The sequence below is a fragment of the Kwoniella bestiolae genome, chromosome 2 (genome assembly GCF_000512585.2).
Source record: "Kwoniella bestiolae CBS 10118 chromosome 2, complete sequence".
In the NCBI taxonomy this organism is placed as follows: Eukaryota; Fungi; Basidiomycota; class Tremellomycetes; order Tremellales; family Cryptococcaceae; genus Kwoniella; species Kwoniella bestiolae.
Window position 1 is genome coordinate 272,034 of NC_089242.1, and position 24,345 is coordinate 296,378.

A 24,345-nucleotide genomic window follows, 5' to 3' on the forward strand; every position below is an offset into this window, starting at 1 on the left:
TAATCATAAACATGTATAACCATTCTATACAGATGTATATTCCAAGTGTCCCTTATTTACCCTCCCCCGATTTAGCAGGAGTGGCACTCGGTGTACCGGTCTTGGATCGATTGGCCAATAAGCCTTGGAACTGTGCATCATTCCATCGCGATCAGCTCTATCCCTTGGTCGCAGAGGAAGAGGGTGACTTACGAAATTGTGTAACGCCTCGTTTGGCATTGCATTACCAGTCGCACCAGGAGAAGTGATCGGAGGCGACAAAGGTCCATTCCTTGTTGAATCCTATCCGTTCGTATATATCGTCAGCTCTATCACCTCTGATCCACCGGAGATCACAACATAAGAGTATAGGAGGAAGCGGAAAAGCAAGAGGCAGTAGAAGAACACTCACCTTCCTACTCAACCTCGCAAATTTCTCTTTCAGCTCCTCACCCTTCTCCAACCCTTCCATCTCGCCCAAAGCCTTCTCTACTCCAGGAAGGTTGAGTCCTTCACTACCTGACATTGGGCCCACGACAGTCGCAGCGGCATGTCTGAAGGATTGTCTTGGATCTCTATTGGGGTCTTTGAGCAGTACGTCCAGCTGACGGGTGAGGAAGGATTGTTCGGTCTCTGGTATTGTAGGTGCGGATGACGATGATGGCTATGATCAGGCAACGTGTTAGCATCTACGCATCTTTCAACGTTGAACCACAGCGAAATTTGACTTGATCACGACAAGATCGTAAAGGGGTACGAAGCTCGTACCCACCTTAACACCTCTCTCAATGTACGGTATCATCCCCTCCCATATCCCCTCCAACGTCTCACCTTCATCATCCTCATCGCCCTTGAACCTGTGCAAACTATTCTCAAATGCCTTTCCTATTCTTGACGGATCAAACCCTTCTCTCAGTACGTTTATCTTGCCCCAACTATCCCATCCGGAGGGAACCATCACCGCGTCGCGATCCAGAACGTTCGCTCGATGGGGGAACGGGAATCTCGTGGAGGATACGTGCTGGGTGGCGGGGTCTGTGGTGGACGAAGTGGTGTTTAGGGGAGGCGGGATGGTATATAGTCGATGGAGGAGATATGAGCGTAGGAGAGTGTATGTGGTCGGCTGGGCAGGAGCGGTGTAGAATAATGAAGCGCCGTCTGTACGAGATTGCGTGCGATCAGCTTGTGTGCAGATAGATGCATTCAAACCGGACGGCTGATGCTGTGTCTCACTCACAAGCAAGACAGATCGTCCTCAAGACCTGTTGTATCCAATCTGTCCTTTCCTCCCATCCCCCACCTTTCATCCCTACTTCCTCTCCCACGCTGTCCATCAAATCTGCTCGGGTACATACGACCGTGATGGGTATACCGGAGCTACGAGCGGCATTCGAGTCAGTATAGCCAATTGCTGAGAAAGGTATCGCAGGGGTGAGCGGCAGACTTACCTATTCAAAGTGAGAGTCCCTTGCCCTAGGGGTAACAATGCTCCAGCACCTGCATAAGCTGCCGTACCCGTCGTAGTAGTAGGGGAAGGTTCTGTGTAATGTTGTATATGCGATTGTACTGAGGTATGGAAACATCATATCAGCTGAGAAGCGAAGAGGCTGAAAGAGAGCAAAGCTTACATCGCTCTTTCAACTCTTCCAATTCCCCTCGTTCAGCGTTGTTACTAGCCCACTGATCTATCCATGACAGCCAAGTGAGAAGTTCTTGGACCTAAAGAAATCGAAGAAGAGAGATTAGCTAGAGGTCCCAAGGAAGGAAGGTAGAGCTTACTTACAATTGAAGAAGGCTTGGTCCAGTCCAATATTATTACAGCTGCTGTATCCTATCACACAATCCTTATCAGCTCTTGGCATCAGGAGACGAGAGTAGCAGCTTATAAGCTGAGAGGTGTTATGTGGACTTACAGCCAGCGATTTGGGAGGTAGCGCCCTTGATACCAATTTCAGTAAGCTAGGATGAGAGGAAGGTGGGTAGAATACCGAGAGGGGAGGTACGGAGTCTGCGAAGTGAATGATGAGTTATCAGCGAATTATTTTTGGTATTGAAATTCATCGCGAGAACTTTATCAGAGCAATCACAAGTCCCGATAAGGAATGATTGAATACATGAATGAGTTTCAGTTGAATGGAATGGTCGTACTCACCCTCATCGCCATCCGAAATATCCAAAACCTCATACCCCAATGCCAGTCCCTTCTTTCCATTCCTAGAAGCTTTAAACGATCTCTTCTTCTTTGACGATACGTTCAGCTGGGATAGCAAATGCGTACGACCATGATGTCGTTCGGCTATTTTCCATAGTCACAAATCAGCTTGTTTCGTTCAACGAAAGTGTAGGATCACATACAAAGCACAATGAGATTCTTCCTTCCCAGACCTTTCTGCCCATCTGCACTACCCATTATCTCGTTCCACAGACTTCCGCTCTGCTGGGTTGTACTTGAATTTGCTGTTCGAGTGGTAGGTGAAGGTCTTGATGGACCTGCCGCCGTCGAAGTGGAAGTGGAAGTGGAAGTGTTGATGTTCATCATGAAGTACAGCGTACTAGACCAGATCTCACAGGTCTATCTCCTATTTCCTAGCTTGGAGTCGAAGCTGAAACTGAGCAGTGTAGATGGTTGGGTTAAGACGATGACGACGAAGATGGACGAAAGATTACATGGTCAATGCTGAAAAGGCAAGGTAAACTCGAGATCAAAGACGCGTTCAAAGGTGGACGATCAATGCGTGGACAATATAAATGTCACGTGACTCGATACTCTGCACAACAAACTTATAGAGATGATTGAGAAGCTATGACGCATACATGTACCGTCTCAACAACGCAGGAGAGATTCATACTCATGCATTTAAAGTGGAGAGCACGATATCAACTGTTCAGCCAACTACTGACTACGAACTACTGGACTATTAGCTGTTAAGCGTAAATTATTCTGTTATTTTATGTGGGGATAATTATACACAGGTTTTTTACCTCTTATCGTGATGTCTTTTAATCTACTAATTCTCCATCAAACAATCCCTCCCATGCACGTCTTATTTTAAATGTTGAGTCATAATAATCATTCACATCTAACTTCCACCATATCCCGCTATCGACCGACTATCCTTGAACCTCTGACCCTCCAGGCCAATATGGGAACCGAAAACGAGTTACCCAATCCCAATTTGTTGTTCTCTCGCACAAGCGTAACCAAACTAATACCCATAATCTCCCTCGTAAGCATACCCTTGCGCCCCAACGCCCTGCCAATTCTCATACCCATTCGCTCCATAATACCCATTCGTATTCCCATTCTCATCATATCCATTCTGCTGATACGGATTATAATGTTGAGGATAATATCCCGTGGCCTGTTGAGCGAATTCTCCCGAGGTACTAGTCAAGGTAGCGAACGTAGGTTGACCACCGTTCAACTCCTTCTCGCCTGTTTTGGTGGCAGAAGTAGATGAAGAGGGCGGTTTGATCGATATTTTCTGACTTGGTCTGGCAGGTGAAAAGTAATTCATCTGGCCGTGTCCATTATTGGTAAAATATGGCTGAGGAGATCCACCGTTGAATGGAGATCCTCGCCCGTCTATATACCCATTAACATGTTGGGGTTGGGAGGGGTAGAACTGCTGATGGCCCGAACTGGAGAAGGAACCTCTTTGAGAATTGGGTTGATACTCGTATGATTGTTGTTGAGGGTAGAAAGGCCTTTGAGCAGGGTATGATCGGGGTGCAGCGGAAGGATAGAACGACCTTGTCTGCGCAGCACCGCCGTTGACGTGTACTTGAGGTCGAGAGGAGGGAACAAACTCCGATCCCATACCGTATCCTGAGGGAGTAGGTACGACGTTCTGCTGCAAGTGCGATTTCTGGGGGTAAGGAAGAGTAGGGACGAATTGACTGTGACTCATTCCTGAGCTCATCGAACCGTTTTCTGATCCGGTGGGGTAAGGCGAGGGAGCAGTAACGTTGGGGTACATGGAAGGTTGAGGAGGAAGTTGCTGAGCGATGGGTTGAGGAGGAGGTACAGGTGAGGTATAGAGGATAGCCTGGCCAGATGCGTTGAGTTCGGGTGTTTGAACCTGAGCCGATACGGTTTCAGGCGCAGGTGCGATAGCGGCACTCTTCTGTTCTTGGGGAGGATGAACGACAGCAACTTCAACAGTGTTGGATGATCCTGGTAATTTGATGGTGACCGCTTGGGAAGATTCACCTAGTAGGTCGTCGGAATCAGGTTGAGTGGATTGCTCTTCTGCTTTTGGCAATGGAAGTGAGGGCGGTTGAGAGACTACGGTTGCAGTAGAAGTGGGAACGGAAGCAGGTGCGGGAGCTGTGGATGTGGCGGCGGTAGCGGATTTAGCAGCAGCAGCGGCGGCAGTAGCAGCGAGGTTGGCAGGGTGGAAAGGAAGGGAAGAGAGGGGTTGTCTAAAAGGTTGACCGAGATGACCACCTCGAGCTATACCATCCGCATCTGTCAGTTGTCATCCCAAAATTTGGAAGAGAGATAACGATCAACTCACATCCAAAACCCCTTCCTCTACCTCGAGGCAAGCCCCTTAATCCACCTCTAGCTACCATAGCAGGAGAAGGTATAGCCTTCTTATCCTTCTCCGTCTGGATCTGCTCGAAAGCCTCATGGCCCCACTTCTTCTCTTTAGGTGGTATCACAGCCGTAGCAGAAGGTTGCTTCTCCTTCTTAGCCAATTCCTTCTCCAGCCGATCCATAGCCAAGACAGGTTCATCACCATCTGCCTTTTCCGATTCCGCCGGTATCTCCGCCGTCAGCTCTTGTCCCTGGCCTTGGAGTGTACCATTCTGTTGAGGGAAACGACCAAACGCAGGAGTGTGATTAGGGAATCCTCGTCCTCCTCTACCCCTAAAACCACCTCGTCCTCGCCAATCTGGTAATCCCCTTGCACCACCACCTGAAAATCCCTGTTGTAAATGAGGATCGGACCTTTGATCGTGAGTCCAGAATTGGCCTTGCCTAGGAACGATCTTCGGATCATCGTTGACGACTGACTGACGTCTCTGCGACTTTGAACCTCTCCTTCCTTTCTGGTTCTGAGGTGGTAGAGCAGTAGGTTGAGAGGGTGGGGGTGATCCATCAGCTACTAACGGTACAGTGCTTTCTTCATCCGCTTCTACTGCTTTGCTGTCCACAGCGAGTTTTCCAGACTGAGATTCCTTTTCCTTCCTCTTGATTTCCCTCAATTCAGCCTTTTTGGCCTTTTGTTTTTCCTTCCTCCTAGCTTTCATCTCTTCGTACTTCTTCGTTTCTTCCTCTGTATATTCCCTTTTCACCCCGTTGGGACCGGCTTTACCTTTACCTTTGCCCTTGATCGACGTTCCCCCTCTATTCGAATCTTCCAGTGTTCTTTCCTCCGTTCTCGATACAACCTCATTCGTCTTCGTCTTCGTCTCCTTCTCCTTCTCAAGCTGAGGTTTACTTCCCTTCACCTCTTCCTCTTCCTCCTCTTCAGAATCAGGATCTGGTTCAGAATCAGACGCAGAAGAAGGATCCGTCAAACTCCCCTCACTCGCCGCGTCATCTTCCTCCGGGTCAGAATCGGATGCAACTACTCTACGTCGAGGTCTGGCTTTGGTCTTCTTGCTTTTTGCTTTGCTTTTGTCCTTTGCCTTGGGCTGTTCGTCCGGTTGAGATGGGGGTTTGACGTCCGCTGAGGTGGAAGGAGGTGGAGGAAGAGATGAAGGTTGAGTGGAAGGTGATGCTGAAGGGTTGACAATGGGGGTATCTTGGGTAAGTTGGGTATCGATGGGGGCGTTATCGGTCATCTACGAAATGTAAATAACGGTATCAGTCACGGTGCGGATTGAATGGGTGGCAAGAGCAGAAGACGAAAAGAAAGACGAACAATGGGATTAACTCGTAATGATCTGATGGGATATGATTCAACTCAACTCAACGCAGAGGAGGTAGGACGAACACTCACGATTAAATGGTATTTGTGTTGTAAGTAAACTGAAGTAATGCAATTTGAGATGAGAAACTCTTTTATGTTGTTCTACTTGGATGCTGTTGTTGGAGATAGATATCATCAGCTCAATCTCAATCTCGAATATGCAGTATCATCGGTGTACATCCGGACCGAAGTAACTTTTTGCCACCTCACCACCTCACATTCCTCGATCGCGACAATGTACGAGAGAAGGGATGCACTCACCTAATGCGTGTATGTATGCTTGCTTGAGCTTGACTATCGGTTGGTATGTCAGGCTCTTTTTATCTATTGTGGTTATGCTATCTTGACTTGTTGTATTCACTTGTCAGATGTGATGGATGTTGGATGGTGGATGGGTGGACGTGTGATGTTAGTTGGAATGCAGCATACTCGTATCGAGTAAAAGGTAGCTATATGAGAGGTCGAATTAAGATTAAAGGTCTTTCCATTACTTTGAGTGGCAAATATTGCCAGAATAACGTAACTGTAACCTGTAACCAGAAGGATGTCTGGCAAAGCATCAATCTCACATTGTATATCTATGTCTATATCGACAAGGTACTTGCCCAATTGCCATCGACCCACGCCCAAGCTTAACCAGCAATCAGGAGTCAGGAGTCAAGAGTCATCACACCAGGCTTACCGGCTAGAAGCAACTCGCAAAGATATCATCACCACCACCCAACTACTACTCTATCCTGGGTTTATCACCTACAGCATCAGACGAGGATGTGATCAGATCTTGGAGGAGGTTGGCGTTGATTGTGAGTGAGCAGAGATCCAGATTGATGTAGGCGCACCGGTTCGTGAGCTTATAACTCTCGTCATGTCATAGCACCATCCAGACAAGAAGTCAATTCCTCCTGCAGATGACACCAACGAAGACAACGATATACGATTAATCAACGAAGCCAAATCCATCCTCCTAGACCCCACAAGAAAACAACAGTGGCTCGACGCCTTCTCATCATACGATAACAAGAATTCTGCATCGCAAGCTAAGAAAGAAGGTCCTCATATATTTAGGAATATCTCATTAGACGAATTCACACCTCACTACCAGCCATCATCCTCAACGACAAGATCAGGAGGAGTCGGAAACGGCGAAGAAGACGAGAGAGAAGAAGAGGAAGAAGAAGCGCAACCCCAATATTTCACATACCCTTGTAGATGTTCTAGCGAGTTCATAATTACCCTGGAGCAGTTGGAAGATAATGTAGATATAGTTGGATGTGAGGGATGTGGGGAGTGGATTAAGGTGGGGTATGAGGTGGTGGAAGAAGAGGAGTAACGAATACGAATCGTTGTGATCTACTATGTCAAGGGGGGTTGATCATATCGATATAGGACTGTCTTTGGTGTTTTGGTCAAGTATCTCAGTGTTGTACAGTATGTAATTTAACGTGAAACTTTTTTTGCAGCATTCCAACTTGATCGGATTGTCAGGTTGGCTGATCGGAAGCTTGCAAGTTCGCAGTCACTCAAAACAAGCATGCCCACCCACCAACGTATAATGTACGTAGTAGCTCAAGTAAGAAGCACCAAAATGATATATCATTTCATAATCATGAACAAGGGGTATAATCCAGAAGTATATTAACAGATTAAGTGTATCATTTCTACAGGGTATAGGTATATGAGATATCTATGGTCATTAAAATGTTCTTTTATCACTCCACTCCGCTTTACCCGACCCTGGACGAAAAGCTCCTACAGATCCTTCTTGCTGACCTGAGGAATAGGGTTGCCATCCTCATCTATCAAACCCTTCTTCTTCATCGCTTTGATAGACTCATGGATTGGGTCGAGTTTATCTTCGGGTGCTCGGTATGAGTCCCAGTAGGAGTCTGCCCATGTGAAGTACTGGTGATGGAAACAAAGATATCAGCGACTGCATTTCTTCGTTTTACAAACACATAACATCGAAGGAGAAGAGGGCAGACGCAGAAAGTGGGAGGGTGATGCGAACGGCAGCGGGAGATCATAAACCCACCTGTCCATAGTTTACGGTGAAATACAGATGATGCAGTGTATGATGCGCCGGCGAGTTGATGTACCTCTCCAGGAAATGTCCAGAGATCATATCTCCATCGTGGATTAGAATAGTCCAGAATTGCACGAACACGAATAATCCGAGGTAGGCGTATTTGTGCAAGGGGAAGAGGTATGGGAAGATGCTGTGTAGGGTGATGGGTGACAATATCAGCATGGTCCTCTATGCGATTATGTGGTGATCATGTGCAGTGCGAAAATGATATTTTGTAGGGAAGGGGTGGACTCACTGGTATGGTAGAGATTGAGCATAACCATCAAGCGGGTGGAAAGCCAACGCAGCGTATGGTGTGGGGACTATCGGCGAAAACACATGTTCAGCTGATTGTCCTTGTCAAGCGAGGCAACGCCACTTTCCGCTGCTCCCTTGATCCTCACACTGAAGGCAAGTCTGAGATGTAAGATGAAGACGAGGTTGAGATGGAAGGTAATAAAAGTCTAGTAGAAAGGGGAAAAAACCACTCACCAACCCATTTATGATGCGGCTTATGCACGTGCTTATAAATCAACGGATGATGCTCCAATCTATGAACCCAGTAAATCGCCAAATCCGTAAACACCAAAAACATAAAACACGATAACACCAAATACGTCCACCCATAATCCCCAATCGTATCATAAAGTTTCGAATATCCTCTGACTTCTCCAAGGAACCATGGAAGAGTAATCACGTCGATTACTGGCGCAGCGATCAGAGAGGATTTGATTTCTTTGCGAATTTGGTTCTTGAGGAATTTCGGGTGGTGTTCAAGTCGTCGATCGTAGAAGAAGTAATATGATATCGAACAGAATAGGAAGTACATCACATAAGCTCCTGAGAGAGCTATGGTGAAGATCGATAGGCCCTGTCGGTAGATATTATCTCGTGCCCATAGAGATCCGGAGATTTCTGCGGAGAGGTCGGGGGGATGATAGGTTGTTGATTGAGTGTAGGGGGAGGGGAGGACGGTCTTGTTGTATAAGTCTGGAAGGGAGGAAGAGGGGATAGGAGGATGGGGGAGGAGGTAAGAGTACAGGGAGTCGAAGACGTATTCGTCCGCGTAGTGCAGTAGGACGTCCATGGTGAGTACGATGGCAGTGGGAAGTCTAGGTGACTTTGGGAGGGAGTTGGGTGATGGCTGATGTGTTGTTCTCAGTGAGTGAGGTGATATCGGCCGAAGTATTGGTAAATGAGATATCGATGAGCGGCAAAGAGGTAGAAGTGAAGCGATCTATAATCTATTATGTCTATATCTATATTCTAAAGGTGGTGGTATGGTATATATAACGAGTGGTTCGGTCCTTTTAGAGTTGATGTCGTCGGTTGACAACTCAAAGGTAGTTTACTGGGTCGTACGATAGATTCCAGCAATCCAAAGCCAGAAAGCGTGCGGTACCGTTGTTATGTTTCGTTGTTGACCAGGTAAAAGCCACACTGGTTATCTCCTTCGTTTAGGTGATATCGGTCTACGTATGAAAGAATGTAATGTAATGAGAATAGAAAGAGAGTGTCCACTCTAATGTATATTTATACTGCTGCCTACGAATCTATGCAAAGCCCAACACCCAAAAATGTCCATCTACAACTAAGCTGTAACCCTCAATCTCAATGTCCATTTCCCTTGTTGTCGACCACTACTCTGAAATTTGTTCGCAGCGATACGAGTGGTACGAGTGGTACGATAATTGATTTGATTGTTTACACTAAAAACACCCTGAGATGAGGGGTAACTCACGTGGCACTTAGCAAGCGGCGGCCTGTGAGCAAGCAAAGAAAAGGGACAACGTAATCCCGGATGTCTCCGAGTTATAAACACACTAAAAAAATGAATAATTGATGATGTGATGCACCCGACGAGTCTTTGGTCAAGTGGCACTGACTGATATGATGTATTCACTGTGTACTGTGTATCTACCGGAGATCTATGGGATGATAAGGATACCGTATCAGCAGCATCCCACTGACAGCTGAGCAATCCGTCTTCTACCGACTCGGATTCGGACGGTCTAGTGTCTAGTCGTACTTACAGGTCAAAAGCAGAACATCTCTCGCGTCGCTTGATCCATGGTATGCAACGCATGCTCTATCTGACCATACAACGAGGCTACTTGGAATATGAACGACCAGCACTCGATAAAATAGCATACATCAAACCATATCATATACACAATACAACCCCACTTCCATACACACGATCCAACGCGCACATATCTACCGATAGCCACCTAAAAACCCCCAGCTAACATCCTAGCAGCCTGCCTCTCGTCCAACCGCCTACTACCCTGTCTGCCCATCGTCGCTGGCCCTCCAGATCCGGGCGTATGGGGTCTACCATGGTGAGGTAACATCATACTTTGGCTCATCGTCCCTGCTCCGTTGTTCATACCCATAACTCCCGAATTCAACGGATCAGGTCCAGGTACTGGTCCAGCGGACTGCGGTCCAGGCGGAGGTAAAAACATAGATTGAGTACCGTTCATGTGGTTGTACCCCTGACCTGCTGGTGGGGGCGGTCGTGTAGGATATCCCCTAAATACGGGCGCGTATCCCTGTTGAGGGTATGGCTGGTTCTGTTGCGGGAAACCAGCTTGCTGTTGAGGAGGTAGAATCCCTTGCTGTGGTTGTTGATTCTGCGCATAGGATGGTCCTTGCGGTGCGAATTGAGGGTATGCAGGTTGACCTCTAGGTGATTGTGATTGTTGGTTGTACGAAGCTTGAAGACCTGGATGAGGTGGATGAGGTAGACCAGAAGGAGGCTGAGGCTGACGTGTTGGACCAGGTGGGTTGGGTGGGACCGGTGCGAAGCCCTGAGACATGTGGGCCATGGGAGGTTGAACCTGTGGTTGAGACTGAGGTTGAAGTTGAGGTGGTCTTCTAGCTTGAGGTGTGACTTGCGGAGGTAAACCGATGTTACCTTGTTTAGGTGTCCCTCCAGCGACTTTAGATGTTGAAGCGGGGACCGGAGCGGAAGTCCCGATCTTGTTCAAGTCAGGCTTCAACGCTTCCAGTTCTCTTAGATGTTGTTTATGGTACATCACACTCATCCTTGCTGCTTCTAGTAATGCGACGGCGACGTCCTCGTGGGCGTGACGGGAGTGAGTGCGGATCGATAGATGGAGGTTCTGGGAGATGGCGTTGAGTCGGTTGGAGAGGGACGTCTCGAGCGTGTTGGCCTATACCATTTGGCGATTAATCAGTTCACCGTTTCTCCTGTCGTACCATATGATGTGTGTATCTTGTGGGATATGACTTGACAGCACTCACCTCTTCCATCTCGTGCAACGCATCATCGACCTTCACGGGGTCGATCTTCGAACTGCCTTTTAGCCTTTCTACGTTCCTTCGCTTGTTGATAGCTGATTTGGTAGCGGTTTGAGAATCCTCCAGGAGGGTGGTACGTTGCAACAGCGCATCCTGTTTTCAATGTCAGCGCCCTGTGCTACCAACCAGTAAAGGAGCTATACGCTAGCGACATTTGTGTATTGGATTTGATGTACATACCTTCGCAGCTCTAGCATTCAAAGCTTGATATCCTAATGAATCGCTCAAAATCACGTTCTCCGAAGCCGCCTAGAGATGATCGATCATATGATCAGTGAACAATTCTTCAGATCACTTGTGCACATGCGTTCATCACCCACCTGAGCTCCTATCATCCCAGAAAGGTGTTCCCAAGTCCTCCCAACCTTTCTCTCAGCAGCAGCGAGCTGAGGATCCGATTCGACCGTAGACAGAGATATAAGCTTGGCTCCTACATCCGCGTTGGATACGGCGTAGGCTACTCGAGGACACAGAACACAATCATTAGCTATAAGAACTCAGTCAAGTTGGGCACAGTCGATGCGATGTGGGATCTAGCGCACCTCTCCTGGCCTTTCCAATCCCATTAATAGCAGTAGCAGCTGCGCCCCACCTCTCTTCCAGCTTGTCCAAAGCGTTCTTAGCACTTTGCAGCTCATCATCCTCATCCAACGGTCCTCTTCTGACTACTTTTGATAACGCTGCTGAAAATACACCTGTGGCTGCTGAGGCGGCTGATGATTTCCTTGCCGAGGGGGGAGGGACGGGTGTGTACTGTGTGAAGATATGCACTCAGCATCTGGTCGATACCCAACATAGTAATAACAAACAGAGTGGGTATGGTTGAACGTGAGGTACATATCATACAGGAGATAATTTGAGAGATTGTTGGCAGAGGAGCACACACTCACACCAAAATCAGATTCGATGAACGATCTCAACTCGTCATCCTTCATCAATACTGGATCTTCGCATATCCTCGTGAACCACCTTTGCAGTGCAATCCTCACTAATCGGTCGTCTGATCATAGCCCAAAAACCAAAATGTATCAGCTACGACCGAACATAGGAATCTGCGTAGATACGTAGCTGATTGATGGGCACTCACCTTCTTCATCCGTCACGGCTGATGTGGAAGGTAATGGCAAAGCGGGTATGATAGCTGTATCGTGATTCATCACGTCAGTACGTCTGCATATCCATTTGAGTCAAATCAAGGAATGGAAGGGATATGCAGGAACTTCTCGATTTCAGAGAGATGTACTGGATCAGATTGACCATGGTGAGAGGATCCAACTCACTCTGAGGACAACACAACTGAGCCTGTTCCGCAAACCTCTGAAACTCGACGTAGCTCCTCTGCATATTCCTGTACAAGGATGTCCGGAAGTTGGGCAGGTTGGTCTGTTCGTGATCAATCCGAGAATCAGCACTGTCTTTCGAATGATCTATCTAGCATCACACTCCGGACCATGACGATCAGAATAATGATGGATCGAGAAGAAAGACACATACACTAGCATCGAACCTAATCAACAAATCCTTCCTATTCCTCTCCAGCCCTCCTATCCTAACTCTCAAGAACAGACCCGGCGGCTCACGTTCACGTTCCCTCTTGGTCTCTCCTGAAGGCATGGTACTGGATGGACCATCTGTCGAAGTAGAGGAGGGAGGGGGCGAAACGAGTCCTAAGCCAGGTGCACCGAATACTTTGGGTTCCCTCGAGTAATCTCCTGATGCTGAGGTTGACGAACTTTCGTGGGAAGGAGAGAGTATCTGATTTGAATAGTTGGATGAGGTGGGGGTAGGCGTGTCTGACCATGAGGGGTTGATGTTGTGCGGTGAGAGGGGGTCGTCCATCGTGTGATTGTGTGCGATGTATGTATGGTGCGATGATATGAGTGAGCCAAAGAGGTGTATCCTCTTGGATGATAGGATGTGATAGTAGAGTGTGTCAGAATAGTATGTGAAGATGAGGAAGATATAACAGGATAAAGGAGATGAACGATGAATGATTCAACGAATGAAAGATATGAGTGACGCACTGACTCATTCCCGGTTAAATCGTAATCCACCAATTCACCAACTTACTCTGCGTGCATTCGAACAATAACGACAAGGACAATGACAGTGACACATCGCCATGTATATGCGTACAATGTGTTAGGCGATGATCAGTGGGAGCTCGATGTTGATATGCATGCATCTGCAAGACATCGCGCTGATAACCTAGACCATCGCACGTGAATAACCAGCAACATCCAGCCAAACAGTGCTGATATCTACTTCAGTTAACGAATAATCACACAATGCATGAGCCCCCTCGCAAGCGCATACCAAATCTATCAACCAGCCTAAGCAGCAACCACCTCCTCACCCTGTTGTTGTTGTGTCTGTTGTCCCCCCTCCTGTCCCTGCTCCTCCCCCCTCTGTCTGTTATCTCTCTTCCCACCTCCACGTCTCTTATCGTTAGGTCCACCGGAAGATAAAGGCTGTTCGGCCAATTTCTGAGCTTCCTCAACTACGATTCTCGCCTCGTTGACAGATACTTTCCATTCGTTCAATCGCTTTTCCAACAATTTCCATTCGTCAGATCCGAATCGCTTGGTACTTGAGGAGAGGGTAGAGATGGATTGGATTTTGATTAGAGAGAGGGGTTGGGAGATCCTGGCAGAGAGGAGTTTGGATCGGACCGCTGTGGTGTGTCGAAGAATGAGATTAGTATACCATATCAAGCATTGAGGTAGAATTTGATCAATAGGAATTTTCTGGCATTACAGAAGAGTGATTCTGTTGTCCACTCAACTCACCATCAATGACCACAGCTTCGACTTCGGACTCATCAATACTCAATGCCTTGGCGATAGGTGCGTATTCAAGTTGTCGAGTTTCAGACCTAGCGGCGAGAGAAAGCAAAGCTACGAGTCTGAGCTTTCGTACGACCGAGTCAGTTGTGAAGCCGGTGATACCTAGATTCCAGAATAGGTATTAGCATTTATTTGACCCGACACCAGAAACAGGGAGCAATGAACGAACAGAGCTTCCCAGGATAAGTGTAGTTGAATGGTAGAAAAGGGATAACTCACCAGCACCCTCAACCCAAGCGGCATTACTCTTAGCCCACTCCTGCCCTTTCTTAACATTCTCAACCTCATCCCCCTCGAACAATTCCACCACGCTCTTAGCACCCCCGAGGTTCTCCTTGACACCTTGAACTCGCAGTATATCGTCCAACTCGAACTTATCGCTTGTAGCGAGATTCACCGCAATGGCCTTCTCGACGATCTTGGTGTCGACACTCTCCTTAAGGGCGATTATCAGAACTTCCAGTGCTTTGTGCAAATCTGATGAGGTCAGGTATAATTGGGAGAGGGATAAGAGGAAATCGACCTTCTCCTTTGATGAGATGGTCCATTGTGATATCGATTTGGACAGGACTTCGGGGGAAATTGGTAAGACCGAGAGATCAGAGGAGGTTGAGAGGAGGGATAAGAGGGATAAGAGGACGACGGGTCGGAGAGGCGATGAGGAGGGGAGGTAGTTGTATGTGTTATTGAGGCTTTGTTGATGCGATAGCAATCAGTATCATTCTATTAATAGTGATTTGCAGTCACGGTGCCGTTCCGTGGTGTTATGCAGGATATTGTAGCTTGTCTCAGGAGGAAGATATGGGCAAGAGTCGACTCACATTCTAGAAGCTACATCAACCCTACTTTGTTTCCCACTGCTCTCACCACCCTTCTTAACAGCTTCGACGACGTTCTTAACCGCTGTAGAGTACTCCTCAGACGAAGGTTCAAAAGTTGTTGAGAGGGTGTATTGTAAAAGCAGATGAGAGTTCTCGACATCTACAATAAATCCCATCAGCTATTTCATCCCCCTTGATAGTCTCTGGGCTCATAACAGCGGATTTGAATGAGAGGTGAAAGACCACTTACCAGACTCCTTCAACCCATCCAAAGCACCTTTCAACTCCCCCACTTTCCCTACCAGGCTCTTAACGATCTCCCTCTTTTGTTCGACAGCTACATCCTCTTCGGTCACCTGGTTCTCATATGATCCTACAAACTCCCTGTATGATGCCTGATCAGAGTTTGGCAATGATCTAGCGAGGTGAGAGGCAAGTTCGATGACCTGTGAGATGATTACACATGTATCAGCTTCGGTCCATTCCTATTTGCAGTACTACTAAGACTTACCTGTTGGCGGAATGGTAATTCCGGTGCGATGGGTACACAATCTGCCATTTTGTTCGAATACTTCTATGAGACTGTTATCCGTCTCTTTTGATGATATATATTGGGGGTATATGAAGTATCTATCTCTATGTCTATCGATATCAACGAGAACAACGAAATGAAACGATGAACAAAAAGTCAAAAACCAAGGTTGAATTTACAATGAGCCAAAATGTGCCACTTGAGGGGAAATACCGATAATTGCCGCTGAGAGGGATGCGGGGCCACATTGTACATTGATCTCAAAAGGGTTCGAGAGCGAAGATGGGAGAATGAAAGTGCTTTGATAACATATATATATGTCCATCTCTACTGGTTAATCAAAGCAAGACATCCTCTATCACACCACACTCACGGAACAACAGACAACAGCCCGAGAAAAGAAGAAATCCAGTCGAAATGCCACCCAAAGCCACCAACCAAGCAGCCAAGAAACCCGACCCACAGGAAGTACCCATAATTTTCCAGAGGTATCGAACGGAATTGCAGAACCTCGCTCAGAAGATTGGTGAGATAGAGAGTGAGATGGAGGAGCATGCGTGGGTATCATCTCTTCCTATATTAGCTGTTCATCCCAAGTCAACGAACCCACATCAGGTATATCGACTCACAACAGCTGATCATTTTTGAGAAATCTCATAGATTGGTCTTATCAACCCTTCGACCACTCACCAAATCCGACCCCGAACGAACATGCTATCGACTTATAGGCGGAACACTGGTGAAGAGAAATGTGGTGGATGTGGTACCGAGCTTGGAGACCAATTTCTCAGGTATAAAAGAGGTGTTGGAGAGTTTGGTGAAGAATTATAAGAATAGGGAGAACGAGTTTGAGCAGTGGAGAAATGAGATGGGTGTACAGGTGAGTTGGCTTCCCAAGATTCCTCAGGCTCAGGCTTTCAGCCTACTTCCCCATTGACTTATTGTATCTGCTACATGATTCGATTATCTGCGATATTTCGGGGGAGCGGTATGGGCAACGCTGATATGTTTGATCTTTCCGCATGTAGATGCCCAAATAAGCCTCTCAGCTACCCTTTTCTTCCCTTGTATAATGAACACCAACCGATGTAAGAAACGAGACTCAACCATCATATTGTATAACCATGCATATATACCCAAATGCTAGAACAACCCTTCTCATCAGTAGCCTGACAGCTCAACGTATCCGCTGGGAAAGAACGCAGCACTACATCGTGAGGCATGCTTTGACATGGACATAAATTCATATGATGCTTCTGCATAGCTATAGTACAGTATATGAGGAAATTCAAACCTCTCACATTCCCTTCTCTTCGGCTCTTACTGCTCATACACTACTTTCTGATTCGTTTCCGCCCATTGCCCATCATCCCATCTTACCCGTAGTAAGATTCAGGTGGAAGACTGAGATTAAAACGTCGAAGACAATAGGTTGAAAATGCGATGCGACAAGAGAGAGTGAGAGAGAGATTAGAGATGATGAGAAACACAGTGAAATGATGATTGGACTGTTGAAGTACTGTATACTGTATACTGTATATTTGAGTATTCGAGTGTGTGTCTGTGCATGTCTGAGTGCAGTAGTGGCATCATCACCACCTGGCATCGGCCATACACGAACACACCACTGATGACGTCCGTGCGTAAATGGTAGGGTATGATATTACACTCGTGCATACTTGCTCCATCATGTGAAATACGTCAACCTGATATTCTCATAATTATACGTAGGATCCTCATGCGGCGAATGACTTATAACCCACAACTCCTTCCCCTCTCCTCGCTGCTGATCGCTTTTGACCCCGATTAAATGGGCATGATCAAGCGGAGTGATCCCTACATGAATGGCAGAATGGATGGTCCCGTTGGATGGGATCCTTACAGGCTCAATTGGCTTTGTATCTGACACAGATGGTGTCCAGAGGTGGAACAAGGATTGTTGGATGTTGTGCGGAGCGAGGAGGTAGATGGCTTTTCCATCTTTTGAGAACTATCAGAGCGCATTGGCATATCAGCTTAACCTAGCGGTGCAAGTATTGGTATAGGAGCAGATACCCACGATGATTCTTTTTGGGGAGAGGTCGAAATTGAGGGGTACTTCCCTTTGATCTCGGCCGGTGGATAGCCAGAGCTTGCGATCATCAGATAACCAGGCTATATGGTTGTTTGCCCCGAAGACAGGTGACGTTAGAGGGCCGTTGTGAGTTTGATACAGTAATTGTGAACTTGACCGAGAGCCTTGTAAGTTGAGTAGATATATCTATCATAATTGTGAGTCAGCTTGATTGTACTATACGGTAGATAGCAGGGGGACATACCAAGGATTTTGTATCATTACTTGCAGAGTATGTCAGATGGGTTCCATTGGTCGATACAGCCGCAATCAGCTATAAGAGAAGCATGTCCATCAGTACAAGATGATTATCGATCATGTGCTCCACTGACAAGATTATCGTGTTTCACTGATCTAGGTTCTCCTGCGACAATCCACTCGTCGCCCCGTTTGACCACATTGAGCAGGATCAACCCATTTCTCGAAGTCACCAAGGTCAACACTCCAGCTTGTACCGAATAAACCAGTAGCTCCACTGCAGCGGTGAGAGATAACTTTCCGATACTAACCGGTGAAGTTGCGGAAGGTGGATAAGCAGGAGGATTGACCGTATAATTGAGCTCTTGAGTGGTCACTTCCCAGATATCTTGCTCTACCGTTGGAGATACGCTAAGGAACGTCTGATCATCCAAGAAAGAATACAGAGCGTTTGGGTTGGCAGAACCATGGTATGACGAAGGGACGGAATATTGAGCGTTGATCGCTAGAAGATGAAGCTCATGTTGTAATCTGAATCGTACGTCAGTCCTGACCTTCCGGTTCCTACAACCGGTTGAGAGAGTATGTTGGCTCACCTGTTCTTGACTCGAATGACAGCTGCATCTCCTGTAGGATTCAGAGCCCAGGTCTCTATCTCCTTCCCTCCGTCTGTTATGGCTTTTGAGATACTTGAGAAGGGAGATTGATGCGGTAGTGCTGAGGCTGCGATACAGAGCCCGAAGAGAGCTATCAATCTATTTGCTATCATTTTCCCGCGTCAATCGGTTTCTACAGTATTGACAGCTTTTTCAGGTTCCAATTCATGCTTTACATCATGTCAATCGGATTGGACCTGCTCCTAGCTCAAAGAGGCCACCATCCACCAAGTTCAGTACAAAACGCAATGACGAATACCGAACACGCCTTTCGGATGCAGAGGACTGACCACCAATTGTGTGATTAGGGTTACTCATACCGTTCCGGAGTTGAATTTTCGGACTCGGACCTGATCGACATGACGCAATCACATCCGTACCGAGGAATCGCGTTGGATTTCGCATGATTACGTGCGACCTTCTTTTGTTCCGGATGTGATGAGTTTGTCATGCATGGTGTCAATTGTTACGAGCTTGCTTGAATTTGCAAAGCAACTCGTGGATCGGAGACCGGTATCATATCATTCTCGCTAGAGAGTTAAGCGGGTCCGGAGTCCTTCCATTAAAGTCGAGCTTGGCTATGTATTACCCCCCCTCTATATGCTCTCGCACTTACCATGCCTTGGATCTGTGTGATCTTGCAGGGCTTGGAGATTAAGTAAGCCTCAGACTGTACAGATACATTGGACAGGACATTTCAATCACGAATCGGAGAGGTCATGGTCATCTCCTGGCTATGCGAAAGCTAGTTCTGTAACGGGTGTCAAGGACAACCGGTCATCACGGATGCACCAGGCTGTAGTGAGCACGTGGAAACGTGCAGCCCACACTTGATCAGTTGTCAAGAGACAGAAATGCGAAGCTATCATCTATGAGGTAATGCATCTAGTGAGATAACTGATGTAGGTAGGCATTATAAGAGATTATACGAAGTCAAAGCACAGAATCCGAGCATTAAGGAACTCCGTTCCGATCGTCTAATGAGTAGGTGCTGGATCTGGAGCGGGTCCGTCTCTGGCGATTGCTACAGTCATAGCCTTCTTCTGTTTCTTTTCCTGGTTGGTGATGTACTCCTCAGACTCCTTGAGTGTCACATCGTCCGTGAGACGGAGATTCTCAAGCACGAAGATAGCTACCAACAGACCGACAAACGACAGGCATGTTCCAGTAATGACCATAGCTCGCTGCACAAAAAAGGTTTAGCAAATACTCTTCTGACTTCGCTGGAGGTGAAGGGATTGCACTATACTCACCTGAGCATCATCCTGAGCATGGGCAACTCCATCTCGCTGCCAGGTACCGACTTTCCACTTCGTAGCGTAGGTCAAGGGGTCCTTGTAAGCTGAAGCGGCGAGGGTAGCGTTGCCTTGGAGGTATTCTTCCAGTTTATCCGGAACGATGTTAGTCCACATGGCACCGGCGATGGCGGAGCCGATGGCCATGGCGACGTAGTAAATGGCGAGCCAACCGGCAGTGACGATGGCGAGGTGCTCGTGTGGAGCAGCGGCCTGAAGAAGTGCTTGGACGGGATAGGAGATGAAACCGGTTGAAGCGCCTGAGAGACAAGTTTAAACAGATGAGATGACATGATCATTCACTTGGATAGTCAGAGGATTCTGCTCACCTCGTAATACCTGAATGACCGCCAGTTCACCCTGCGAGCTGTGACTCGTCCTGTATCGCAGCATCAAACCGGTCGCGAGGGTCTGAAGCGCCAAGCCGAAGATGATGATAGGTTTGAGGAATCTGAACCTTCGAGCGATCAAGGCACCCATAACGGCGGTGACCCATCCACCAATTGAAGGGAAGTTGGTGATCCGAGTAGCAGAGAGTTGAGACTGATTGGCGGCGACTTGGATATAGGTGTAGAGGTAAGTGCCGACGCATCGACCGGCAAGGGGATAGATCAATGCAATGAGACAACAACCGACAATGGTCCTTCGCTTCATCAGAGCGAAGGGGACCATAGGGATAGGGGCAAACCACCTCTCCCATACGGCAAATCCAATCGTTAGAAGTACACCGACCACGAGCTGTGCGATGGTATGGGCATCGCTCCATTTATTGAACTTTGAGTTGGCCAAGGTGAGGGTGACCAAGAACAGACCAATACCAGCAACAAAGAGTGCCAGACCAATCACGTCAAGCTTCCAGAAGAAATCTTTGGCATCGATCCAGAATCGCTCGCGGAGTGGGAGTCGGGCGGCTCGCTCTCGTTTGATCACCTTGAGGTCTTGTCGGATAGCCTTTTCGGGACGAGTGCCGATCCACAATGTGGCGAGAATGGGGAGGATGATGGGAGGAATGAGGATGCAGAACATGGCTGATCGTCGTTATCAGTACTCCGAGCTAACCTGGGGTAGCAGAAGAGAGAGTTAAGAAAGATAACCCACCAATTCCCCATCTCCAGGAGTTGAACTCCGACCCATAGCCCAACATCGATTTGGCTACATCTGCACCCAAGACCGAGTTGAAGACCTGGGGCACGGCGGGGGCAACATGCCACCAATCTGGATTTGGGTCAGCGCACGCACGGGATACCATGCAAGGCAATCGACTGCAACTCACATCGGTTTCTCAAGGAGGAAATATCGGAAATGATGATATTGTGGAGCATAAAGATGCCGGCGATACCCAGTGTGTGAATCGAGCTACCAGCCGAGAATTGGACGATTCCGTTTGCCGAAGCCATGAGGGCTTGACCGACAACGTAGAAAATAAGGCAGGCTGCCTCAGCGTATATTCGACCGAAGTAATCAGCGCATTTAGCGATGGGTGTGGGAGCCATGGCGGAGAAGATGGAGGATACGACGGATACTGAGGCTTGGAGAGAATGGAGCTTGAAACCTTTGGATACAGCGTAGTTGAGGTAGACGGTAGCAGTACTCTGGTCTGTACAAGCCTTATCGTCAGTTAAGAGATCCCGATTAGAGATGAGGGGAAACGGCACTTACCCAAACTGAGACTGTACGCAGCAAACATGAAGAATGTGTATAAGATGATTCGCCATTTCAAGTTCATTTTCGCTTGCAATGCTTCCATCTCGATGACTCCCTTGGACTTGCTACCGAGACTGATGGGTTCCTTCTTGGCGATACCATCGCCAGCATCAGACTCATCCTTATCGTCATTATTGGATACCTTATCGTCGTGAGCTGTTGTATCCTCAGGTGACCGGATCGGAGGATTCCCTCCCAGCATTGGGACAACATGCTTGTCGTCCGCTTGAGCTGACATTTTGCGGATCGTTAAATGATTTGTGTTATGGGGAATAAGATATCACAGCATGATTGACTCCACTATATATATGTGTATGAAGCTTGAAGTTCCCCATTATTACGGCATGGTGTAGACTATTTTTCCACGAAAAAAAAAAACCCCTTATCCCATTGCCAGGTGAATGATGGTTCCTAGAGACATCCCATCGGCCGTAACCAATGCTGGACATTCCTATTCTGAGCTGAGCTAAAAGCGAGGCGATCTCCTCGAGATGCGAAAGCGTTGAAGTGGACCATGCATGCAGAGACTCCTCATGAATACCTAGAAAATTATAACTGAGCGAATGTCCGCATCTATTCTAGGAGATGATCGGATCATCCCGGCCCTGAACTAATAAGCAGGGTAAGCTTAACCGCCGACTCACGAACGCAAATGACTAATCTGATAAAACCGGGAAACGGACAACTGCCCTTCAAGATGTCTGCATTTGCCATTCGGTGCGAAGAACAAAAAGAAAAGACGAGAAGCCTATTGTTCTTTATCTGATACATCCTAGCAAGCATAGAGTCGGCGCTCCGAAAGGCGTTGCCAAGAACATTCGTTTACCCAGATTCACTTTGCGAGGCGCAGTTCACCTTAAGGGATCCCTCGGAACGCCGACTATTCGTACTCTTCGGCCGGGTGTAAAGCCTATCGCTTATCAGATATCTCGATGCTTGAGAGATGTTGAAGCAGTACTTGGAATTCGTCAACGGACTGACTTGATACTCGGCGTCTATGGCTCAAGGCACATCGGACGAAGTTGACGACGCTGAGACGTTTCCGCAGCTGAACAGAATTTTCATCCCGATTATATAGCATATTCCAGCAGATTTTCAGCAATGGAGTTCGATTTCCTGAGCCTGAGAGAGGTAGAGGTTGTTGTTATTCAGTGAACTCAGGCTGGAATGGGCTGTTCCCTTCCTGGAACGCCAAATTGATCATTTGCGCTCCGCTCGCTTCTAGCGAATTGTGAGCGCACTTCATATCTTTCTCTCAGCAATTCTGGATCAAATTTTGATACTGCGCGTATATGACTGCCAACATTTCTAACAGGATGACAGTCCTGTCTCGGCGCTAAATAGTATATAGACATAGCAGTATGGCCGAAAAAGTCTGCTGTATCGGCGATATATACAGCAGCGACTAAACTATGAAGTGAACACCAACCGACATTAAGATAGTCTGCGCAGCGCTCAAAGGTCCAAGTATCACCATGTCAATACTCGGATCCCAGTCCCCAATCTCTCCCGCCTGATAGAGGTATCACCTGTCCATCCACGTAGCTTCCCGCTCTACTTGCCAACCAAATTGCTGTCCCAGCTGCATCTTCCTCTTCACCCCCTCTGTGCAGCGGCACCAGTTCTTTCGACCTGGCTAGGTTGGACTTCGGGTTAGAGGGATCTTGCATCTGGGAAGGGAAGTAGCCTGTAGGATATCCCATCGATGAGCGTCTCAGTCATGGGTCCGTATGGGGAGGACTCCTTTTCGATGTGGAATGGAAGATATCCACTTACCAGGTGAGATTGCATTAACCCTCACACCGTGCTCCCTGAATTTACTTGCCAACAATCTCGTCAGATGGTTGACAGCAGCTTTGGAAGCTTGATAGGCTGGCTGGTGGGTATTGGGATCAGACATAGTTGATCCAATGGATGAAACGTTGATGATTCGACCTCCATGAGGGGCAGCCGCTAAGAGATGCAATAGCGATACCGACAGGTAGAAGACACTTTCGACGTTGACTGAGAATGTTTGAGACCACGTTTCGGGAGGTGAGGAGAGCATGGCTTTTTGTAATTCCGCCAGAGGAGTCAGGTGGGTACATGGTGGATCAGGCAGGACGATGCCAGCGCAATTTATCAGGACGTCTACCTTTTCAAGGGATTTGGCGAGGCCGTCGACTTCAGATCGGGATGAGATATCTGCTACGTGACTAAGCATATGTCAGATATCCTCTCTTGTCGTTCCCGTTCGAACAAATGATATATCGTGAGAAGGATTAACTTACATTGTCACCTGCGCATCTGACTTCAAACCTAGTATAGTCTCCTTAGCCTCTTCTAGCTTTTCTCGTCTTCGCCCAACGATGTGAGTTACTGCTCCGTTGACTGCAAAGCCTTTCGCCATGTACAATCCTATCGTATATCATCATTGAGCGACTCAATTCGAGTCATAAGAATCATATCCGTGTGGAACCAGTCCGTGAGCTCACCAATCCCGGTTCCTCCACCTGTAATGACCACATCTAAGCCTTTCACTCCGAACAAGCCATCGAGAGAGAAATCCTTTCGTTGGGCAGACATAACGAGTTCTTGTACTGCGCTGAAACCACGTTATGTGAAAGGCTACAAATCGTGCCAAACGATGAAGCGCTAGGAATGGTCTAAAAAATCATGATTTACACCCATCGAACCCCACGGATAGCTTTCCCTTCTGAAGTGTGTACAACAAGAACGTCAAGATGTCGACTCCGGATGACGTTCTCGGAGCTGCACAGCGGAAGCAAATCCCAAAGGACCCATTTGTGTAAAATTGCAGATCTCAATGGTGCCCCGCCCTGATGTAAGGCGGCTATCTCCGACTCATGCGTGATGTGCAATTCAAAGCTCGTCGGATGTCGTGA

General features: G+C 47.5%; 10 protein-coding genes across 10 annotated transcripts; 2 read left to right on the forward strand and 8 right to left on the reverse strand.

Moving 5' to 3' along the window:
- Positions 1-52: 52 nt before the first annotated feature.
- On the reverse strand, positions 53-2,515 carry I302_103240 (uncharacterized protein; the record flags this gene model as incomplete). The annotated part of the gene is made up of 11 exons (XM_019188612.1): positions 53-130; positions 193-282; positions 392-643; positions 752-1,137; positions 1,217-1,356; positions 1,428-1,545; positions 1,608-1,698; positions 1,763-1,810; positions 1,893-1,987; positions 2,132-2,275; positions 2,335-2,515. 11 exons carry the CDS (start codon positions 2,513-2,515, stop codon positions 53-55), a joined length of 1,623 nt encoding a protein of 540 aa, XP_019048174.1.
- Positions 2,516-3,185: 670 nt separating this feature from the next.
- I302_103241 (uncharacterized protein) lies at positions 3,186-5,775 on the reverse strand (the record flags this gene model as incomplete). Its single annotated transcript, XM_019188613.1, has 2 exons — positions 3,186-4,435; positions 4,500-5,775. The coding sequence occupies 2 exons, from the start codon at positions 5,773-5,775 to the stop codon at positions 3,186-3,188; spliced, it is 2,526 nt and encodes an 841-aa protein (XP_019048175.1).
- Positions 5,776-6,447: 672 nt separating this feature from the next.
- On the forward strand, positions 6,448-7,233 carry I302_103242 (uncharacterized protein; the record flags this gene model as incomplete). Its single annotated transcript, XM_065869638.1, has 3 exons — positions 6,448-6,552; positions 6,608-6,706; positions 6,778-7,233. The coding sequence occupies 3 exons, from the start codon at positions 6,448-6,450 to the stop codon at positions 7,231-7,233; spliced, it is 660 nt and encodes a 219-aa protein (XP_065725710.1).
- Positions 7,234-7,652: 419 nt separating this feature from the next.
- I302_103243 (uncharacterized protein) lies at positions 7,653-9,055 on the reverse strand (the record flags this gene model as incomplete). The annotated part of the gene is made up of 4 exons (XM_019188615.1): positions 7,653-7,805; positions 7,936-8,119; positions 8,225-8,291; positions 8,461-9,055. The coding sequence occupies 4 exons, from the start codon at positions 9,053-9,055 to the stop codon at positions 7,653-7,655; spliced, it is 999 nt and encodes a 332-aa protein (XP_019048177.1).
- A 1,144-nt stretch (positions 9,056-10,199) lies between these two features.
- On the reverse strand, positions 10,200-13,134 carry I302_103244 (uncharacterized protein; the record flags this gene model as incomplete). Its single annotated transcript, XM_019188616.1, has 9 exons — positions 10,200-11,147; positions 11,239-11,388; positions 11,476-11,544; positions 11,616-11,752; positions 11,838-12,048; positions 12,186-12,295; positions 12,383-12,436; positions 12,576-12,678; positions 12,790-13,134. 9 exons carry the CDS (start codon positions 13,132-13,134, stop codon positions 10,200-10,202), a joined length of 2,127 nt encoding a protein of 708 aa, XP_019048178.1.
- Positions 13,135-13,628: 494 nt separating this feature from the next.
- On the reverse strand, positions 13,629-15,521 carry I302_103245 (uncharacterized protein; the record flags this gene model as incomplete). The annotated part of the gene is made up of 6 exons (XM_019188617.1): positions 13,629-13,969; positions 14,085-14,243; positions 14,361-14,833; positions 14,963-15,122; positions 15,213-15,408; positions 15,474-15,521. 6 exons carry the CDS (start codon positions 15,519-15,521, stop codon positions 13,629-13,631), a joined length of 1,377 nt encoding a protein of 458 aa, XP_019048179.1.
- A 390-nt stretch (positions 15,522-15,911) lies between these two features.
- Positions 15,912-16,431, forward strand: I302_103246 (uncharacterized protein; the record flags this gene model as incomplete). Its single annotated transcript, XM_019188618.1, has 2 exons — positions 15,912-16,051; positions 16,155-16,431. The coding sequence occupies 2 exons, from the start codon at positions 15,912-15,914 to the stop codon at positions 16,429-16,431; spliced, it is 417 nt and encodes a 138-aa protein (XP_019048180.1).
- Positions 16,432-17,181: 750 nt separating this feature from the next.
- Positions 17,182-18,574, reverse strand: I302_103247 (uncharacterized protein; the record flags this gene model as incomplete). Its single annotated transcript, XM_019188619.1, has 4 exons — positions 17,182-17,484; positions 17,554-17,754; positions 17,940-18,336; positions 18,402-18,574. The coding sequence occupies 4 exons, from the start codon at positions 18,572-18,574 to the stop codon at positions 17,182-17,184; spliced, it is 1,074 nt and encodes a 357-aa protein (XP_019048181.1).
- An 864-nt stretch (positions 18,575-19,438) lies between these two features.
- I302_103248 (uncharacterized protein) lies at positions 19,439-21,698 on the reverse strand (the record flags this gene model as incomplete). The annotated part of the gene is made up of 6 exons (XM_019188620.1): positions 19,439-19,645; positions 19,715-20,016; positions 20,086-20,784; positions 20,855-20,971; positions 21,030-21,353; positions 21,416-21,698. 6 exons carry the CDS (start codon positions 21,696-21,698, stop codon positions 19,439-19,441), a joined length of 1,932 nt encoding a protein of 643 aa, XP_019048182.1.
- Positions 21,699-22,938: 1,240 nt separating this feature from the next.
- Positions 22,939-24,025, reverse strand: I302_103249 (uncharacterized protein; the record flags this gene model as incomplete). Its single annotated transcript, XM_019188621.1, has 4 exons — positions 22,939-23,147; positions 23,237-23,655; positions 23,731-23,857; positions 23,935-24,025. The coding sequence occupies 4 exons, from the start codon at positions 24,023-24,025 to the stop codon at positions 22,939-22,941; spliced, it is 846 nt and encodes a 281-aa protein (XP_019048183.1).
- Between the last annotated feature and the right edge of the window lie 320 nt (positions 24,026-24,345).